Genomic DNA, 19,217 nt, shown 5'->3' with positions numbered 1-19,217 from the left:
AGATTCCTTATTACCATTTCAAAGAAGTCAAGCAGAGCTGAGGTTTTTTAGTGATGCTGGATCCCAAAAAGTCCCTGCAAGAAAGGCACATGGCCTGCTGTATAAATGTATAAATACCCTTGCCCCAGAACATTATGCATCACCGGAAGTGATACATAATGTTCATGGCTGTCTTTTTGGTTACTCTTTACATGAAGTACAGTACAGTATTGCATATCACTCATCATCAGGTGAGCCCATTTATGTTGTTGTTGTTGTTGTTTAGTCGTTTAGTCATGTCCAACTCTTCGTGACCCCATGGACCAGAGCACGCCAGGCACTTCTGTCTTCCACTGCCTCCCACAGTTTCGTCAAACTCATGCTGGTAGCTTCGAGAACACTATCCAACCCTTATTGCTATTTTCTGATATCGCACTCAGCTAACAGACTGGGTGGAAAGGCCCAAGATTAAGGGAAGTCAGAATCCCCAAGCATCATCAGTAAAGGGTTCAAGTGAACTCAGACGAAAGACTGGTCTTTGACTAAGTGTAGCTTCTGCAGGCTTAGGGCCAAACTAGACCTAGTGAGTCCTGCTTGCGTTCCAATCCACAAAAATTCCCACTATCATACTACGAAAGAAAGCATTTTTGTTTCGCTGTGGGATAGTACCAACAAGAGCCTTTATAGACCCTAAGTCTAAACCCCTACTGTTGGAGGCAACAACCAAAGAGGGCTCAAAATCTGCTAAACCCGATCCACCAGTGGACACCGGAGTGGGTGTTCTACCCCAGGAGAAGAGCTATGTGGTCTCCACTCCCCTAGCAAAGAACGACGACCATCCGGAAAGTGGCCTGACACCACCAGAAGAGATCGAACTCATTGCCTCCTTCGCAGATTTACCAGTGGTGGAACAAAAAAAAATTATTAAAAGACTGGAATCGCTTAAAACCCAACTTATTAGGAAGCTCAGCACCAGAATACTCACGTACAGCGAATACAGAATACGTACAGTGAGTGCAAATATCAGTGTGCTGCCCCTTTGGGTTTCTTATGTACACAGGAGCATACCCTCCAACATGTTGTTAATAATAATAATAATAATAATAATAATAATAATAATAATAGCAATAATGACTGGGTTGCTCCAGTCACTAGGGGGCAACTTCCAACATAATAAAACATTAAACATTAAATAGACTTCCCTATACAGGGCTGCCTTCAGATGTCTTCTGAATTTGTATAGCTACTTATCTCCTTGGCTCAGGGGGGTCACATAACTCCATACCCTCCGACATTTCTCTGATGAAAATAAGGAAGTCCTAAGGAAAAGTGGGACATTTCAGGATCAAATCAGAAATCCAGACGGCTTCTGTAAATCCAGGACTCTCCTTGGGAAATAGGGGCACTTGGAGGGTCTGCAGCAGACTTGGGAAAACCTCTGTATTCTCAGAATTGTGAATTTAGGAGCCAGCTCCTTGGGGCCCAGGGGTCTTCACCCCCCAATAAAACATTTAAGGGGGCCAGGGCCCCCCATACTTGATGGGCATTGCCATTTAAATAGTGTGCATGCACAATGTCATGTGATTGATTATGCGGGGCGGGCCTTACCAGCCCCCTCCCCAATATTTTATTCAAGCTGACACCTCTGTTTGCGGGGGTGGGAGGAGAGAGGAAATATAACAATTTTGCGGCCCTGATCTCCACAACCATCTCCTCTCCTAAGTTTCTATGTGCATTTCAAGCGACGTTTAAAGACCTTTACCCACGTGCTCAACTTGGGTCTCTCCCTGTGAAGCGAATGGTAAGTAAGCTACTCGTGTCAGTAGCGCTGACTTCAATAAGGGAATGATGATGGTGTGGATGAGAGACTGAGGTCACCTGCGAGTCTCACTTACGGGTGGGGGGGGGGAGAGAGAGAATAAAGGAGGGAAAAGAAACCAGCGCAAAAGAGTTGTTTCAGACGTTACGATTTACTTCCGTCCCGTGTACGACAAATTACTGCGGGTATTTTCAACTGCGTGCAAACGAGATAAAGGCAGGTAGCTGCGCTCGGCCACGCCAGCTCTCTCGCAGGCGGGCCGCGTTTCCGAAGTGATGGAGACGCGTGTGCAGTGATCACACCTGGCGATGGGCAGCCGCGCAGGTGTTTTCGGTTGTAGGGAAACCACTTGCAGCTGCTTCCTCGCCCGGAAGGTTTTGCTAGCTGGCGGCGCCCCTTTTGCAAAGCTGACCCCGCCGGGGCTTCTCCTGGGAGCTGGCCGGGGGGATAACTAGGGACCCTCGCCGCTCCGCCGGGCCGGGAGGCGGGCGTTGCTGGCTGGCGCCTGTGCGCGGCTCCCCGGGCCGAAGGGGCGGAGCCAGTCCCCGCCCCGCGCGCGGCACTCCGCCTGCTGCTGCTGCCTGCAAGCCCGGCGAGCGGGACGCGGGCAAGGCTGCAGCGCCCGCGGAAGGAGGCGAGCGGAGGCGGAGGCTCCTCGCATGTGACCGACGACGGGCTCGCCCAGGGCGGGACGCGACAGATCCGGCGGGCAGGTGTTGCTCTCCGAGGGGATTCCGGCGCGAGGACCGGGGCAGGAGCGAAGACCCGGCTCTCCCTCTCGGCCGCGGCGGACTGCGCGCGGCTAGGGGGCGCCACTCGCCCGCTCCGGTTTCTCTCTCGGTCTTAGCCCAGGGACTTGCTCTCGAGGGCGGGCAGGCAGGCAGTGGCGGGAGAGCGAGCTGCCGCGGACGCTGCTTCCTGGCGGGCCGCGGGAGCCGAGGATGTGGTGGTGGGATGCGCGGGTGACGACGCTCTTCAAGAGGAACCTGCAGCCCACGCTGACCTACTGGAGCGTCTTCTTCAGCTTCGGCCTCTGCATCGCCTTCCTGGGGCCCACCCTGCTGGACCTGCGCTGCCAGACCCAGAGCTCCCTCTCGCAGATCACCTGGGTCTTCTTCTCGCAACAGTTCTGCCTGCTGCTCGGCAGCTGCTTGGGAGGCATCTTCAAGAGAACGTAAGGCGACCCCCCTTCCCCGAATCTCCTTCTCTCTCCTCCCCCAGTTGCGGGCGTTTCGCTCTCCGGCCATTAGCATCGCCTGCCTGCCTGCCAGCCTACCCACTGCCCCCACCCCCAGCCCGCTTTCCTTCTGGAATGAGAAGGGTCCTGATGCCCCTGAGAAGCTGCCCCCCCCGCCCCATCTCTCACCTTTCAACGTGGTCTGTGCCAGGCTTTGCCCTGCAAATCAGCACCCCATCCTTACAGTGATCTATTCCTATCACCCTCTGTGACGCTCCAGCCTCTCTCTTGGGTCTCTAGCCCTTCTTACTTAGGGATCCCGGGCAAAGTTAGGTGCGCCTGAACCCAGTGGGAGCAGTGCCCAGCTCCTCGTAGAACCGGGATGCACAGCCGCATTTCTGCCAGCGCTTGGGTGAATGAACTCAGCTGGGTTTGTTTCAGAACAAATGAGTGTGCATAGGAAGCGTCGAGCTTGAAGCAGCCTGGGGGGAAATGTAGTCTGTGAAAGTGACCTGGTGCCTGTTTATAACGTGGGCACCTGAAGGTCTCTTGATGGTTGCTACACATTCATCACTGTGGCTTGGGGAAATTGATTGAAGTCTCCAGGGACAGGGAGTTCTGCTGTTGTTGGGCAGCCAGGCAGAAAGCCAAATGGTGTGGCTGCTCAGACCTTGTGCATGGATGGTAAGATGCACTGTGCCTGGGTTAATTTTGAGTGTGTGCATGGCAATGGAACAGGAAAAAAATGGGAGATACTGTAGAACGGTGGTCATGTAGAGCTTTGGTGGTCAACAGCTCTAGTTCAGTGGTGTTTACTCAATGCCATGACACCTCTAACCAGTTCTAGAGACAGAGTGGCCAATTTTTTTTTGGCCAGACATGCTTCTGTGCCTGTAGTAGCAGCCTCCCATGTCAAAATCTTGCAGCTCCAGCAGTACATGTTTATCTGTGTAGACCACTTTCAAAAATAAAGTAAGAATGAGGCATATTTGCAGTACAATTTCAGAAGAAGTGAAAATTCAGTTGCCCTGGGAACAATTAACCACTTAAGCTTCCCCCAAGACCTTCTTGTGATTGTCAATACAACAGAGGCTATCTTTTTCCATTTTGTTGCTTTTTTAGCAAGTCCAGGTTCTTGCAGATGGGTCTTGTTCAGTGAGCATGTTGTCGTCGTCCAAGCAGTGGTGTAGTGTGGGTTGCCAGCGCCCGGGGGCAGGGCAGCTGGGGTGGAAGTGCGCACCCAAGCCTTGAAGGCCTGGACACAGCTTGCCTTCCAGTGCCTCCGGAAGGTGGCAGGAGCTCAGCCACGTGGTCTTGATAAGGGAGCCCGTCATGGGGGAACCTGTTTGCGCCTCTCTCCGAATTTTACAGCCAGGGCCACTTCCCCTCTGTCCATCCCCCCCCCCCCATGCTATGCCACTGCATCCAAGTCTTTGCTTCTGAATTCTTTATACAGCAGGCATTGGGATAAGCAATGTGGCAGGTCTTGTACAATGTCTCAGATTTTAAAGGAATTTTACTGTAACTACTATCCTGGGACTGTGCCAGGCATCTGCTGAATTGCACGCGGGTCAGAGGTTTCCTGGTTGGGTATTTTTGGAAGAGCTGGTAGCTTTCTCATCCAAAATGTGTGCGAGCATATGATTCCAGGAGGCAGCCTTGACTGAACTTGATTTTAATATCTTGGGTTGTGTATGTGTGAATGCATCTCTCCCTCTGTCTTAACTAGAGCTTTTGCTACTGCAGACCTTATGGTCTTGTGAAACCAAGAAAGGACCTTATGGTCTTGTGAAACCAAGAAAGCCCTCTTTTTAAAAAGACAAAGCTTACAATACTCTTGATCATAATGTTGTGTCTCCTATGTCTAATATTTGTATCAGAAGTTAAATAGCTTAATGTGGACACCCATTTCAATGAGTAACAGTTCAGTCATAAGAAGTAGGAAGGATGCATTTTGGAGAGTTCGTATTATTGATCAAAGGGGGGTTGTATTCTGAGTACTTTTCAAGATTTGATAGCTCATAATGGCAACACATTCCATCCTTGTTGTAGGAGTAAATTGGCAGGTAATATCTGCTATTCCACATTGAAAAGTTGGAGGTTTTCCTGGCAAGCGTTCCACCATCAGGTTGTTTAAAGGCAGCAGAGGCAGTAAAACAAAAGTTGACTGGTGTTGGTAGCAGCGTCATTGAATTTGTTCACCTATTGTGAGCTAAATTCACATTTAGCTCAATACTCTTCTTTGCTCCTCTCCTGCTACCTTCCTGTCTTTCTTTCCCCATTGGCCTAAGCCCATCACCAGTGTCTCTGTTCCACTGGCATCTGAGAAACCTTTCCCACCACCCCCATTCCTTTCCGTCTTCCTTTTTTGCCTGCGTTTATCTCCTCTCTTGAATTATTTAAGGGCATATCTTCAAAAGCATTCAAAGGGCTCATCTAAATAAGATCAAAGTAATCTGGGTGCTTCTTGATCGATCCAAAAATAATTTAGACAGGTTTGACACAGAAGCCATGCAGAATGAGCTTTATATAACTTCTAGAGCCCTGAGTCACTTGAGTGACTCTCCTGAAATCACCGCGGCTGCAGGATTTTTGCTCTGTGGGACCCTGGCTCTGTTGCAGAGCCTACGCAGGCAGACTCTCGGATCTGCTTGCTGTTCCTGTGATGTCAGCATGGATATTTGAGGTCTCTTCCCACATGGAGCTGGTTTCAGAATTTGGGAAACTGGGGGCATAAGGCATGATCATGCAAAAACATATGTCATTGAGGAAACAGAACATTGTTGTTCATGGACAAGGAATCCTCAGGCTGCAGAAATCTGCTCAGGGATTTCTCAATGTGTTTTTCTGTAACCCAGTGGTTCTCTTGTAAAGGACCTGTTTTAATAACCTTGATGTCAAAACTCAAGCTGGCCTCCCATTCTCCAGAAAGTTGGCAAGCAACATCCAGTGTCAAACAAGCACTTAAAGGTTGACATAGGATAAAACAGGCACAGTAAAGATTCCATTGTCACACAGCGTTGCTGGAAAGAACAGTGTTATGCTTGACAATTCATCAATGATACCATCAATGAGGAATTAGTGTCTCTCGCATAGAGATCACTTTAAAACAAACAGCTTGTGAGTGGTGACTCCTCCCTCTCTCTCTCTCTCTCTCTCTCTCTCTCTCACACACACACACACACACACACACACACACACACACACACACCAATCTTCCTTTGCTGTAACTCCTTAGCTGCTGTCAAGCACCAATCTTGCTTGGATTTGTTTTAGGACTGAAACTTCATGCTAATATTTAAGTGCTACTTTTGAGGCATTTAACTTATGAACATCTTCAAACTACTGTACTGTTTAACTGGTCTGCAGATATATTGGCTTTCTCAGGATTATAAATTTGAGAATTGAACCCAGGCTAAAGTCTTCTGCTTTAGACAAGCCTCAGGGGACACAATGGATTTTACTTATCTGTAAACATGCATAGGATTTTGCTGTAAAGTTATTAGCACTTAGATCCCTTTGGAATATGTAAAATTAATCCTGATTTAGTTCTCATTTATTTCAGTGGGAACGAATTCATGGTTAGTTTTGCATAGATTCTAAAGGGACCCAAGTGCAACTTACTTATCCTGGATCTAATCTTGAGCATTTTAAAGATTGGAGTTATAGTTGATTAAACCAGTCAGCTGATTATTAAGCAAGGCATGAAACTCACTGAGGGACCTTGGGCCAGTCACTCACTCTCAGCCTAACCTACGTCACAGGGCTGTGAGCATCTGTGTCACCTTGAGCACATTGGACAAGAGGCAGACTATAAATGTAAAAAAAAAAATGAATCAAGCAGAAAACCCTTATCTTGCTTATAAATATTATATTTACATTATATTTAAAGAGCTATTTCCTTACTGATTCATGCTTTAAAGATCCCTCTGAAAACACATTGCTCCAATCAGGGCAAGCATTTAGAGTAATCAAAATAGTCTTCTAGATAGAGAGCAAAATTCAACAGGGAACAGTTCTGATTAAAATTAATTACACCAATTATTATTTTTCAGCCCTACAATTATGGACTGGGTTACTCAGCTATCATGGCGTACTAGCCTATATAATTTTACGTTGTTTGCACAGCACATTAGAAGTACAACTCCAGCTCTTTTAACTGTTGATATGCCCAGGTTTGCTTTATCCCGTATAATAACTTGGTATAAACCTGACGATGTTGATGGGAGTTTCTGTCCAAAACATCAACAATAGGTTGACGTTGGCTGCTATTATACACACATACTGACCTGCTGCAACATTGGGGTGTAGTAGTCCAGGACACTGTTTGGAAACAGAGGCAGAAAGCTGCTCCCCAAACTGCAACCATAGAATCGCAGAGCTGGAACTAGACAGGCATGAAACCTCCTAATTAAATTATAACTAAAGATTGATATAGCATGACTAAAACAATTACTAATGATTGATCATAACATGAAAGAATATAATAATCGAGTTCCGTAGATGTGGTCAGCTATGCATTGAGAACAGGTTATCATGAACTTAAGATGAACTGAGCAAGGAGGGAATGTCTTGGTGTTTGGAACAGGTTTGTACAGTGTGTGCAGAAGCAGAGAAAAGATTATAAGCGAGACTTCCCAGAATGCCAGAGAAAAGAAGCAAGAAGCGAGACTTCCCATAATGCCGCAGTTATGTGCAGGAACAGAATTTCCCTTCACCTCGAGGGTCATCTAGTCCAACCCCCTGTGATGCAGGAATCTCAGCTAAAGCATCCATGACAGGTGACCATCCAACTTCTGCTGAAAAACCTCCAAGGAAGGAGAATCTTCAGCCTCCCGAGGGAGATGGTTCCACTGCTGAACAGCTCTTGCTGTCAGAAGGTTGTTGGAAATTTAGTGCAGAAGACCCCTTGCTTCTGCCAACTAAATTCTCCATTGTGCTACCTGCACTGCTCTCCTTTGATGCAGTCATGCCAGATACGTGGGCTTCTGGTCTAATAGATACTTAATGTCTTCTGTGGATCTGGTGACCTGGGGAGCAGCATACCTTTGAACTCCTCATGAGAGCTGGTGATGCGCTGACAGTGGGTCGTAAGCGTGCTCCTTCCATCTGAGGTCGCTGAGAAAACATTGAGCACAGGCCTGTCTCTGCAGAGCATCTGGAAAGTGCATGACTCCTTAATTTCCTTTGACTCCAGTTACTGCCCAAGATACTATGTGTTCAGAAGCTGGCTTCATCAGCAACATTTCTTCTAAGCAGAAAGTATTTCCATGATGCAGGAAGTAATTCACCACCTCCTGTGTGCAGTTTGGCAGCTAGAACAAGTGTGTGTGTGTGTGTGTGTGTGTGTGTGTGTGTTGCTTCGTACAGATGTACTGTGACACAGCTCCTTACCATACACACACCATAAATACACCCAGAGAACTCTGTTTTTGTGCATGTGCTATCTACACATGGATTTTGTGTATGAGCAGCTTGACATAGGAAGTAAGCACTCGGTAGGCAAACTTATCTATGGACTCATGTTACTGGTTGAGTAAAAACATCAAGGTTTCAAAATCAGGGATGTGGGAACCTGTAGCCTTCCAGCTTCTCCTGGACAACGGCTCTCCTCATCCTTGCTGGCTGGGGCTGATGGGAGTCAGGATCTGACAAGATGGAGAACCACACACATTCACCATCCATGCTTTAAATCTACATATTCACAGCAGTTCCTATAGAGAATGGGAAGCCAGTTCCCCAACATTTAAAAGCTGTAGCAGAGATTAATTCTTTGGCTGTAATCAGGCTGTGGTCATTATTTCCTATTCTGTGATGTGCTTTCTTGATCTTGAGCTGGAATTCTCCAGCCTGTCTGCACAGTAGAACTAATTAGAACACATTTTTTAGACTGACACCAATGACCAATTTGTATCCTATTTACTGATTCTCAGAAGTTCATACAAAACTTACAAAACAGAAGACAGCTAATTACTTGCCATCCTACAAAACTGGTTCTAGGGGGCTTTTCTGCCCATCCCATGTAACAGTGCCAGCTCTCAGCATGGACATTATATGAATTGGTGCTTATTTATTTCATAATGTAAATTCCATTCTGCTAATACTTGTTTAAAGGAGCTTTAAAATGTAGCTCAGTTATGTAAATGATCAAACACACAATCATTAAGCTCAAAACAAATAAGCTGTGTCCCATCCTAATAAAAACTATTAGTCACTAAAAAAAAAAACATCCCTCAAAGCATGCTGAGAGGAAGTTGCATAGTCTGAATGGATATGCACTCTTTCCCCTCACATCCCATTGGAATAGTAGTACTTGTATATGGTCCTGCCAACCTAGCAGTTTGAAAGCACGTCAAAGTGCAAGTAGATAAATAGGTACCACTCCGGCGGGAAGGTAAACGGCATTTCCGTGCGCTGCTCTGGTTCGCCAGAAGCGGCTTAATCATGCTGGCCACATGACCCGGAAGCTGTATGCCAGCTCCCTCGGCCAGTAAAGCGTGATGAGCGCCGCAACCCCAGAGTTGGTCACGACTGGACCTAATGGTCAGGGGTCCCTTTACCTTTACCTTTACCTTTATATATGGACACAACTGATCAGTCCCCAGCTCTTCCAAGCAGGATGGGGAAATACTTGGTTTCTGAAACCCATGGAGGAAAGCTACATCTAGTATAGGCAATAGGAAGCCAAATGAAGCAATGACCTGGCTCTGTGTAGGGCGGTTTCCTGTGTTCTTCACTATATTTTCAGTAACTCTTTCATATAATCATAAGCATTGGAAGATACCTCAAAGGTCCTCTAGTCCAACTGCCTGACAGTGTAGGAAATCTGGTGCTACAGCATCACTGATAGGCAGCTATCTAGTCTCTTATTAAACCTCTAACAAAGAGTCCTGTCTCCTTCCATGGCAGTCTGATTCACTCAGTGTTTGAAACTCCCATTGTTCTAGGCGCATTTTGCGACAGGGAAAACTGCCACTACTGGAAGGAAAGGAGGACCTTTTTCTGCCTCCCCACTTCCAGCTACTCTCTGAAGACTGCAGAAGAGACCCTCTTAAGAATATTAGGGGGTGGGCAGGGGAAGGACTAGACCACGTGAAAAATGAACATCATAGTTTAGCTGCAGTTCATTCATTTTCAGCTTTGTATTCTCGTTATAAAAAAAAAGTGCCTAGACATTCTGTTGTTGTACCCATAGCCTAGGATTAAGGTGCCATTTAGCTCCTAGCTTTCATATCTCAGTTTCTAACACTGGTTTCACTGTTAAACAAGTTGAACTGTTAGCAGATTCTTCTCATGTTTAATCAAAATTCACTTTCTTGAAATTTGAACCCATTAATTTAGATGTTACTCTCTGCTTCATCTCAGTAACAGCCCTTTGAAGAAGCTTTAATGTCTATGTATAGAAACGCAGCCAAACCATGATAGGTCTTTTTAGACCCCAAAACAGCATGAATCTTTGTTACTGGAACTTTTCTTCTTCTTCTGCAATAAATGCAGCGTAGGTGAGAGACTACTGTACGTCTTGGTCCCCCTACTAGGGAGATCTAATTTGGGAGTCTTGTAATCAGTTAGCTTATGCTAATACACACAACGGCCTGCTGTGTCTCAAAAATTATCAGTCCATCCATCATCTAAATTACAGTAAATGAGCAAGCTAGCACATTGGGCTGTGGTGAATCCTATTCTTACTATATTTGGAGAGAGAATTGCAGTCGCCCCTTGCTTCAAGCGTACTGCTGGAAGACACTGCATTTTTGGCCTTAGCAGCTGCAGACCCCAAGCAAGCCAAAGTGACAACAACCCAAACTCAGGGAAATGTTGGCTTGCAGTTCAGGTTTAGATCATCACAAAAGTTTATTATTATTTTTAGACGTCTCTATGTTTTTGACCAAGTCCAACTCCCAAGACTCTTTGAAGCTGGATTGGCTCGTTGCGGGTGGGGAAACACAACCAAGTGCAATAAGGCTCGAGATTCTATCACAAGACCTGGCAATGCTATTCTGCTGCTCTTGTCTGTCTCACTGCACACCCCTCTTGTGCTGATCAACAGGATGTTGCTAAAAGCAAAGCATCTCAAGTTGGAAGAAACTGACCAGTTAATAGCTCCAGCTCCACCCCAACACGACGCATTTTAGGACTGAAGGCATGCATAGATCTGTACTGCATCCACCCCATGGTATTATTTCCTTCCATATGTTAGTAAGTGTTAAGGGATGTTGCTTTCTGTATTGTCAGCTCTTTATGCCCTGTTGTTGAGATGATGGGGGAAGTGTGTGGTGATCTGAACTTCTTTAATCATGCAAGGAAGGGCTATTGGCTTCTGCCTTGTAAGTGGCTCTGTGGTTTTACTGAAGGTTGGCAAGACGTATTAAAGAGCTCTGTTTTGCAATATTCCCTGAGCCAGGTTTCTAAGAGAGCTTAATATGGAGTCTTCCGATGTGTTCTGATTTGGGATGCTGCAAAGGACTTAATAGCTCTGAATACTAGTCCTGTTTTTGTGCACATAGCATCTCTCTCCCCCCCCCCCCCCGCCCTTTGCAAATAGAAGGGAGTCTGCTGCTGTTCTGCCTGCTATTTCCTCTGTGTTTTTCATGCACACAAAAACATACACACACACATATTTTCTCGCTGCTCCTTCTCATCTGCCTTCCATCCTACCTGGGTTTTCTTAAAGTGCTTTCCTAGTTTACACATTATGCTTTTTGAGGCTCATTCTTTTCCCCACTGAAAAGCCTCCTTTAACACAATCTGAGAAGAAGAGATGCTGTAAACATTCAACATGTTTTGGAATGACTGCACTTGCTTGTTTTAGTTCTTTCCCCACTCCTGATTTTTAAAAGCAGGGGTTTTTTCCTTTATGATTGCATTTTGAGCCATTTCTGAAAGCAGAAGTTTCTGTTGAGTTTTCTAGGCAAGTTTGTCCAGAATGTACATTTATAAAAACATGAGAGAGACAGAGATAAACATGGGAGCATCAGAAGAATATTGTTCAATAGGACCAAAGATCCACCTAGTTTAATACTTTGTTGCCAGAGGTGCTGGATACCTGTGAAAACCCTACAAGAAGGATACTGGTGCAACAGCCCTCCCCATTTGTATACGAAGCACCTGGTGTTCAAGGTACACTACCTTTGAACATGGAGGCTCAGTAACATGGTTTGAGTGTTCGAAATTCCATTTAGAAAGCTTTACTTTGATTGTATCCTCTAGAGACCTTAATGGCTTTCATAAAAGCACTTTCAACCCCCTCTTGCAGTGCTAGTGGGAAGCAAGAGTTCTAAGGGGTGGAACGGACATAATAGTGAACAGAGCTTTTATATTTGCAGCACAGACACAGGAAAATGCAATAAGTTTATTTAACAGTATGTGTGAAGGAGCCTATACTATTTTCTCTTAGACCTAGATTCCAACTTACAGCGGGGAGTGTAAGTGGGAAAACACGCCCTTCTTCAACTCAGAGCAGTTTTATTGTGTGGTGACACTGTGTTGATGCAGATGGCCAGGCTTTGATGCTAAGCCACTGAGCAGTCACCAAGAACCCTATGTCTGCATCATCAAGTTAGAATAGTCTCTAAACACTGCTGTCCTGATGCTCCACAGTGAATGGTGTTGTTCCAAAATCTGGGGCCACCGCAGAAAAGGCCCTCTCGCATGCTTCTACCTTGCAGACCTCCAAGGGCACTGGAGTTGCCAACATTGTGTCTCTTGTGGATCTTAACTCCTGAGCTAGTGTATAAAGTGTAGTCTTTCAGGTATTTGGAAATCAAGCCATTTGGGGCTTTATAGATCAAAGATAAGATATTAAAGTGGCTAGGCAGCCAATACAATTATATCAGAAGCAGTGTGATAGGAGTGCCAGTCATTAGTCCAGATGCTGTTTTGCACTAGCTGCAGCCTCTGAGCTTTCTGCTGCCTCTGTTGACCCTGCTGTTGCCTCACCTTGCCTTGTGGGTGGGCCAGCACTGCAAGCAAGTGGTATAGAGAGGACTGTTTTGTGTTCCTGGTGCCTACAATGGGCCCTGATCGATACTTAGCATCCGTCCCAGAGAATCCTAAAAATCTCAAAAGAATTTGCAGCTCTCCAATTGAGGTGGTGTCTTGTGGTGTGCTCTTAAGACAAACAGGCAATTGAATTCCAGATACGATATTAGGAGGCAGGCAGTTCCTCCATCCTCCTCATGGCCAGGCCCAGGGGATCCATGCAGTGGAGCAAAAAGCAGGCTATTGCGATGGTTGCTGGCAGTGCATAACAAAGCTTTTTCATAATCTCTGTTATAGATTAGGGAACAAAACTTGGTCTTTACTCCCCAATTGCCACCATCGCCAACACACTCTTTTAAGTAGCACAGATCTTTATGCTGCTGCCCACAAGCAATGATTGATTGCTTAACTGCTCTGTGTGCTCTTAAGCCAGGCGGAGATAGAGGGGGAAGCTGTTCCTGTTAATTCTACAGAGCACGCATTGAGTTCCAGTCTTGGCGCAGTTCCCATCTCCAGCGTATCTGTTGCTTGCACCTGCATCTTTATCCCCTGGTGTGCTATTTTGTCTCCCAGAGGTGTCATTCTGCAGTTCTGGACCTGTTGCTGAGGCAGCATTAGCATTTGGCAGTTGTTTTTCGTCTGGCGATCCTAAATTTTGTTCGCATGGCTGTGTGTTTTTACGTTAAGCACCAACTTAGGCTGTTTACATGATGCCCTCCTATGTAGGGAATCTGTTGCATTTGGACAAGTCTTGAGGACATTTGCTATTTCAGAATGGGTTGGGTTTTGTGTGTGTGTGTGTGTGTGTGTGTGTGTGTGTTTGTTTTTTACTAGGTTCACCTCAAGTGTTGTGAGTAAACTGGTCCAGTTTACTGATTCATCACTTGCATCAAATTCATAATTAGGCCCAATATTTATTTATTTGTGTAAAATGCTTAAATACAGTTTACAGGATGGAAACATACCACAATGAATTTATAAAGGCAACCATAGACAATAAAATCATCCAGAAACACAAACGTTCAATATCAAACGACATTCGGTAACAAAATGCAACTAAAACCAACCGTGGCTCAATTGGTCTTCCTGGGGAAGGCCAAGAACATCAGGTGTCCCTTCAGAGCTTTTGAGTAGGTCTGCTGGCCTCCAGGTGTCAGGGCATCCCAAAGGCATGGGGACCATGGTTTAACTGACTTCAATGGGAGAAAGTGGAAAGATGTCTCCCTCTGGTATCATGATCCCAGCAGCTGGAGAAAGAGCTGTTGCAATCTGCTAGCTGCATTGGACCCTAGCAGGCACACCATGTGGCCATAACTAAATAGATGAACAGGCTTTTAAGTATGAATTGCATTTCCTATCCAGTATGGGAGCTGTAGCCCTTATTTCTTTATTTGTAAGAATACTTTTCTACTGCAATTTCATACACACACAGAGAGAGAGCTTTTTACTTTTTAAAAAATGAGGTGCTATTACCCATCTTGATTAAAGTGGCATGGGTTCTGGCACAAAATGGCTACTGCAGGCAGCAGGAAAAACATGATGGTACTCCACACTGGGGGGGGGGGGCCACAAAAACATACATATTCTCCCTGCCCCCTGCCCCACCCCCCGCAATCCTCTCTTTCTGTATATAAATATAGATATGTGTGAATTGTTTCCCCTTTGAAATTTGACCTGTGCTCAAGGGAAGCCCCGTAAAAAAACAAACCCACCCAACCGTTCTCCAAAACAGATGTGCTCCCTACATCTGACGGCCAACACACAGGTTCACATGCTTGAGGCATTGCGGCCACCCACCACCCATTGTAGCTGGCCCCTCCCTTCCCTAGCTGCCACTACACGGGCTTCTGCAGAGCTACCCTGCCCTGAGGGACACAGAAAGAAGCAGGCACAGTTTCTTCTAAACAAAGAAGTTTCTTTTCCATTTTATTGTAACTTTAAAAAAAGAAGAAGTGGTGTTTATTGCTGCAATAAGTTTATGTAAACCACTTTTTTATGTCGACCTGAGAAGGGGTATATAAATACCTCAAATAAATGAATAAATGCACACTCACAACCCCATGTGCAAACAACCAGAATTGCAGATCACCACCTAGCTGTGAAAAAGAGGCTTGTCCGCATAAGCCCTGGCAGTGTAAAGTTTTCAACAAACACCTAAAATTTCACATTAAAAGATGCCTAGTGAATCTCTATTGGAAGAGCATTCCATAAGACTGGGTCAGCAATACTGGAGGCCCTATTTCACGTTCATATCAATGAGCCTCACCAACACAGGACAGAGGGGATGGGCACAGCCAGAGATGCTCCTGCAAATGATCTCAGGGAGGGTTCAGGTGGTCGCTGAGGCCCAAGCTTATGCAACCCTTAAGCATTAGATTTTGTCCCAAGTCATTCTGAGTTCATATTACAGAACTGCTGCTAAAAAGAACTGTTAAGAATTTCACCTTCCCTTGTTCTTTTAAAGTTTCTCGTCCCTAACATTACAAAGGTAGGCTTTAAAGTGTGAATGATGTCTGGCTCAGTTGCACCAGAGGGATGCTGAGCAGAATTTCTCCCATCTGCTGCCTCTCACTTCCTGCTCCTTCCCAGGTCTAGCAGAAGCCGAAAGTTGACCTGACAGATGCACATCCCTGTTCAAAGCAGCAGTGTGCCCTCGAAGCCACTGAGAATGAAGACCTCACTCTTCCTGTCTAAGGGAGATTTATATGCGGCTGCTTCTGCTCCCTGACTCCACACTGATTTTGCTTCTCCCAGCCTTTCGCTGCCTGGTATCTTACTGCCTGCCTGTTTTCAGTCTTCAGCAGCTTCCTCCTTAGCAGTGGGCTGATCAGCTCCTTGGCCGTAGTGTGAGGTGTTCTGCTTGCAGGAGGGAACTGGACCAGGAAGCGCCAGTCTGGGTTGTTGTCAGCATTGCTCTTTCCTTCATTGTGATTTATTCATTGTTATATTTATAGGTAAAGGCGCCATCTTCTCCGGATGATTGAGGGGGCCCAACGCGACGTCTTGGCACCACGCATGTGATGTCACAGGACACCCTGACGTCACGTGCGTGATGTCATGAGGAGCCAGAGGGCGGAGCCAAATCACTCTGAGCATTTTGTGTGTGTGCACAGCCCTCAAAGTCACCCCTTCCTGGGGACCCAACTAGGCCTGCCTCCCTCCCTCTCTCCCTGCATGTAGCTCTTGTGTGGGGCTTTCTCAGCTGGTGGCTGGTGGGTAAAGTGATGGGGAGTTGCCATTGCAGCTCCTTGCCAAGGACTCAAGGGGCCCTAGATATGCCTCTGTTCAGATCAGCTCTCCTCATAGTATCTTGTGATTACATATAATCATTTTTCCATGTCTTTCTTAATTAAGACTTTGAGTAATTTCCCTGTTCATTAAATGTTTCCCAGCACCCTCTTTCATCCGTCTACAAAACAATGCAAGATGAAGCAAAATTGCCACACCTAGCCGATTTTCTTTTAATGCATACAGTGTTTTATGCATTCCATCAGTCTATTCTTTCAGTGTTCCAGATAGAACAGGCATCACATCACAGTACTGTACTGCAAAGCAATTAGTTAGTTCTGCACAGTAAAAGTTAGGCACGAGCCTTTCCAATTTAGCTAGACCACAGGCTCAAAAGAAAAAGGAATCTTTAAAATGATACAGTTTTACAAAATTATTATTTTCTCCATCATGCTTACTAGTTAGGAAGGTTGTAGCACTGCTTGCAGGATAAGAGGCCACATTGGAAAGCCCAAGTGAATAGAGATCTACACAAGCGTTCATGCCTGATGCATGGCTGCCGGGCAGATCCAGAGACAGGTTCTGCCCCCCCCCCCCCATTCTAAATGCAGTTCTTCCTGCAGTGTATGTGGCAGCCTGAGTATATTTAGGCTTTTTTCTTTATTCAAGTGACAATTGTATAATTCAGAATGTGAGGCCAGTTTATTTAATGGAGCCTCTTTTGCAATCAGGCAATTTACATGGGGGTTATGTTTTGGGGGTCGCACCTAAAGCCAAAATCATGTATAGTGAAAACACACTGGGTTCAATAGGGGGTGGGATTACAAAAGTATTTCCCCCGAATTTCCACCCCCTTTTTATTTATTTATTTAGCCAAGTACGTAAAGCTGAAAGCACGTTAAATGCATGTGAATTTCGGGATTACTGTAGCAAACATAGGAAAACTTTTTTCCCCCTGTTGAAAGCTGCTATTATGTTAGCTTATTAACAAGTCCGTCCGTCCCCCTTTTCTAGACATTGGCTGCAATTCTAACCTCATCTACATAGAAGCATACTATGAATTCAGTGGGTCTTACTCCTAGGCAAGTGGGATTGGGATTGCAGTCAGATTCAAACTTCTTCTTTTCCAAAAAGGATGGTTTGGCCTGGTTCTCTATGCAGAATTAATTGCATGTCTTGAATCACTAGATTCTACAAGTGGTTCAGTCAAAATGCACACACTCCACCAGCTGCTATCCAGTTTTATTGATGCCTCTTATAGCTGTCCTTCCTGGTTTTTCTGCATTTTGCTAACTGATTATAGCCTTTTATGAGGTTAGCAAGATTATCGTCTCACCTCTGTAACACAAAACCATAGAACACAACAAGGCTTCCTTTATTTTACCTAAAGGCATTTGACTTGAAGTTGTTTTCTATTTTTATTTTTTAAAGATTTTATCCCACTCTTCCTTGAAGGAGCTTAGGCAAATATACATTGCTGTCCTTCCAGTAGGTTAGGCGGAAATACTGATTTGCCCAAAAGATACCCCAGTTGAGCTTTAAGGCCAAGCTAAAATTTCCATGTGAGATTTGAACATGGTTCTAGTCTAAGGGCAGAGCCATACTGTGGGTATTTGAAAAGCTCTGAGGGAGGTTATTTGAGGATTTAGAGTTAGGTGTCATCAGTATAGTGAGGTGGACAGTTCTGTTCCTTTTTTATATCAAATACAGGTGAGGTGTTGAAAAGGTGGCTGAAATCAGTAATGGGCTCAATGGGGTGCCAGTAAACTGGGTCATCCTATTGGCTGGTGATACAGTTGGTCAAAGACTTGGGATACGGCTTGTTCTAGGTTGGGTTGCACTGCCCCCAAAGCAGCCTTCGTCAACCCTCCAGCGCTTTTGGACCTATTTGCTCTGGCCAGCACAGCTGTCAATGGCAGATATAGTCTAAGACAGCTAGAAGGTGTCAAGTCCCAAGGCTGCCCTAAAGAATCAAACTTGGTACTATTAGTTCCAGCCCTGCAGACACTCACGTGTCATTTATAACGTAAAACACCTCTAGACAAAGTTGATTGGTTTATAGCTGTGACTCATATTCTGTTAGCATTCAGGTTTGACTACTGTAATGCACTATATGAGGAAGTGCTCATGAAAGTTTAGTAACTTTGATTGGTCCCAAATACAGCTGCTACTGTGCAGATTGGTAGAATTAGGAGGCAGTATGTCTGGTCCCATATTAACATTACCAATATTTTTTAAGATTGGGATGGTAAACCTGGTGATCTTCAGACGTTGATGGACTCCAGCTCCCAACATCTCCAGGCAGAATGGCCAAGGGTCCAGGATAACAGGAGCTGTGGCCCTCTGGGTATTGCTGGAGTGCAGGTTCCCCACCCCTGGATGGTGGTTGTTTTTTTAAAAAAATGGAAACCCACCTTTACTTTTGGAGGTAAAGTGGCAACCAGAGACGGGGACTTCTCTGTGGTGGTGCCTCAGCTGTATCTCCTTTATACACTATTCTGATTCCTACACTGATTGTTTTCAGGTACTATGTAAACATCTTGTTGTACCGGAGGTCCAAGTGCTCAACTCTGCTGCTGTTTTTAATCTGCAGAAAACTGTACATTTCTGTTTATAATATATGTGTGTGTGATATAGTTTTTCTTTTAATGCACAATGCCTCAAAGGCTACAGTTGGACGGTGGGCTGTCTATATTTTAAATAACGAAACTGCTTTTTTCTCTCTCTCTTTTTGGTCCAGGTTGGCTCAGTCTCTGTTCGCCCTCTTTGTGTCATCACTTGCGATCTCTGTGGTTTTTGCCATCATCCCAGTCTGCCACAATGTGGTGGTGCTTGCAGTGGTCATGGCCGTGGCTGGCCTGGCCATGGGTTGCATCGACACCCTCTCCAATATGCAGCTGGTGAAGATTTATCAGAAGGACTCTGCTGTCTTCCTACAGGTTAGACAAGTAACAGGGGGCAGGTGCCCCCCTTTTTAAACTCTCTCTAGATGCTTGGAGTTTTTTTCTATCTTGAGCCCTTGTTAGGGACCCA

The 19,217-nt window shown here is 45.5% G+C and overlaps 1 protein-coding gene across 1 annotated transcript in view; it reads left to right on the top strand.

Moving 5' to 3' along the window:
* The first annotated feature begins 2,338 nt into the window (after positions 1-2,338).
* MFSD4A (major facilitator superfamily domain containing 4A) overlaps positions 2,339-19,217 on the top strand; it is a 43,713-nt gene continuing 26,834 nt past the window's right edge. Inside the window, exons 1-2 of the mRNA XM_083745575.1 lie at positions 2,339-2,972; positions 18,925-19,123. Coding sequence (XP_083601701.1) covers positions 2,740-2,972; positions 18,925-19,123 — 432 coding nt within the window. The 5' untranslated portion in view covers positions 2,339-2,739. The remainder of the gene's footprint in view (positions 2,973-18,924; positions 19,124-19,217) is intronic.

Source organism: Podarcis gaigeae, assembly GCF_964106915.1.
Source record: "Podarcis gaigeae genome assembly, chromosome: 6".
Lineage (NCBI taxonomy): Eukaryota > Metazoa > Chordata > Lepidosauria > Squamata > Lacertidae > Podarcis > Podarcis gaigeae.
This window is presented reverse-complemented; position numbering and strand designations above follow the sequence as displayed.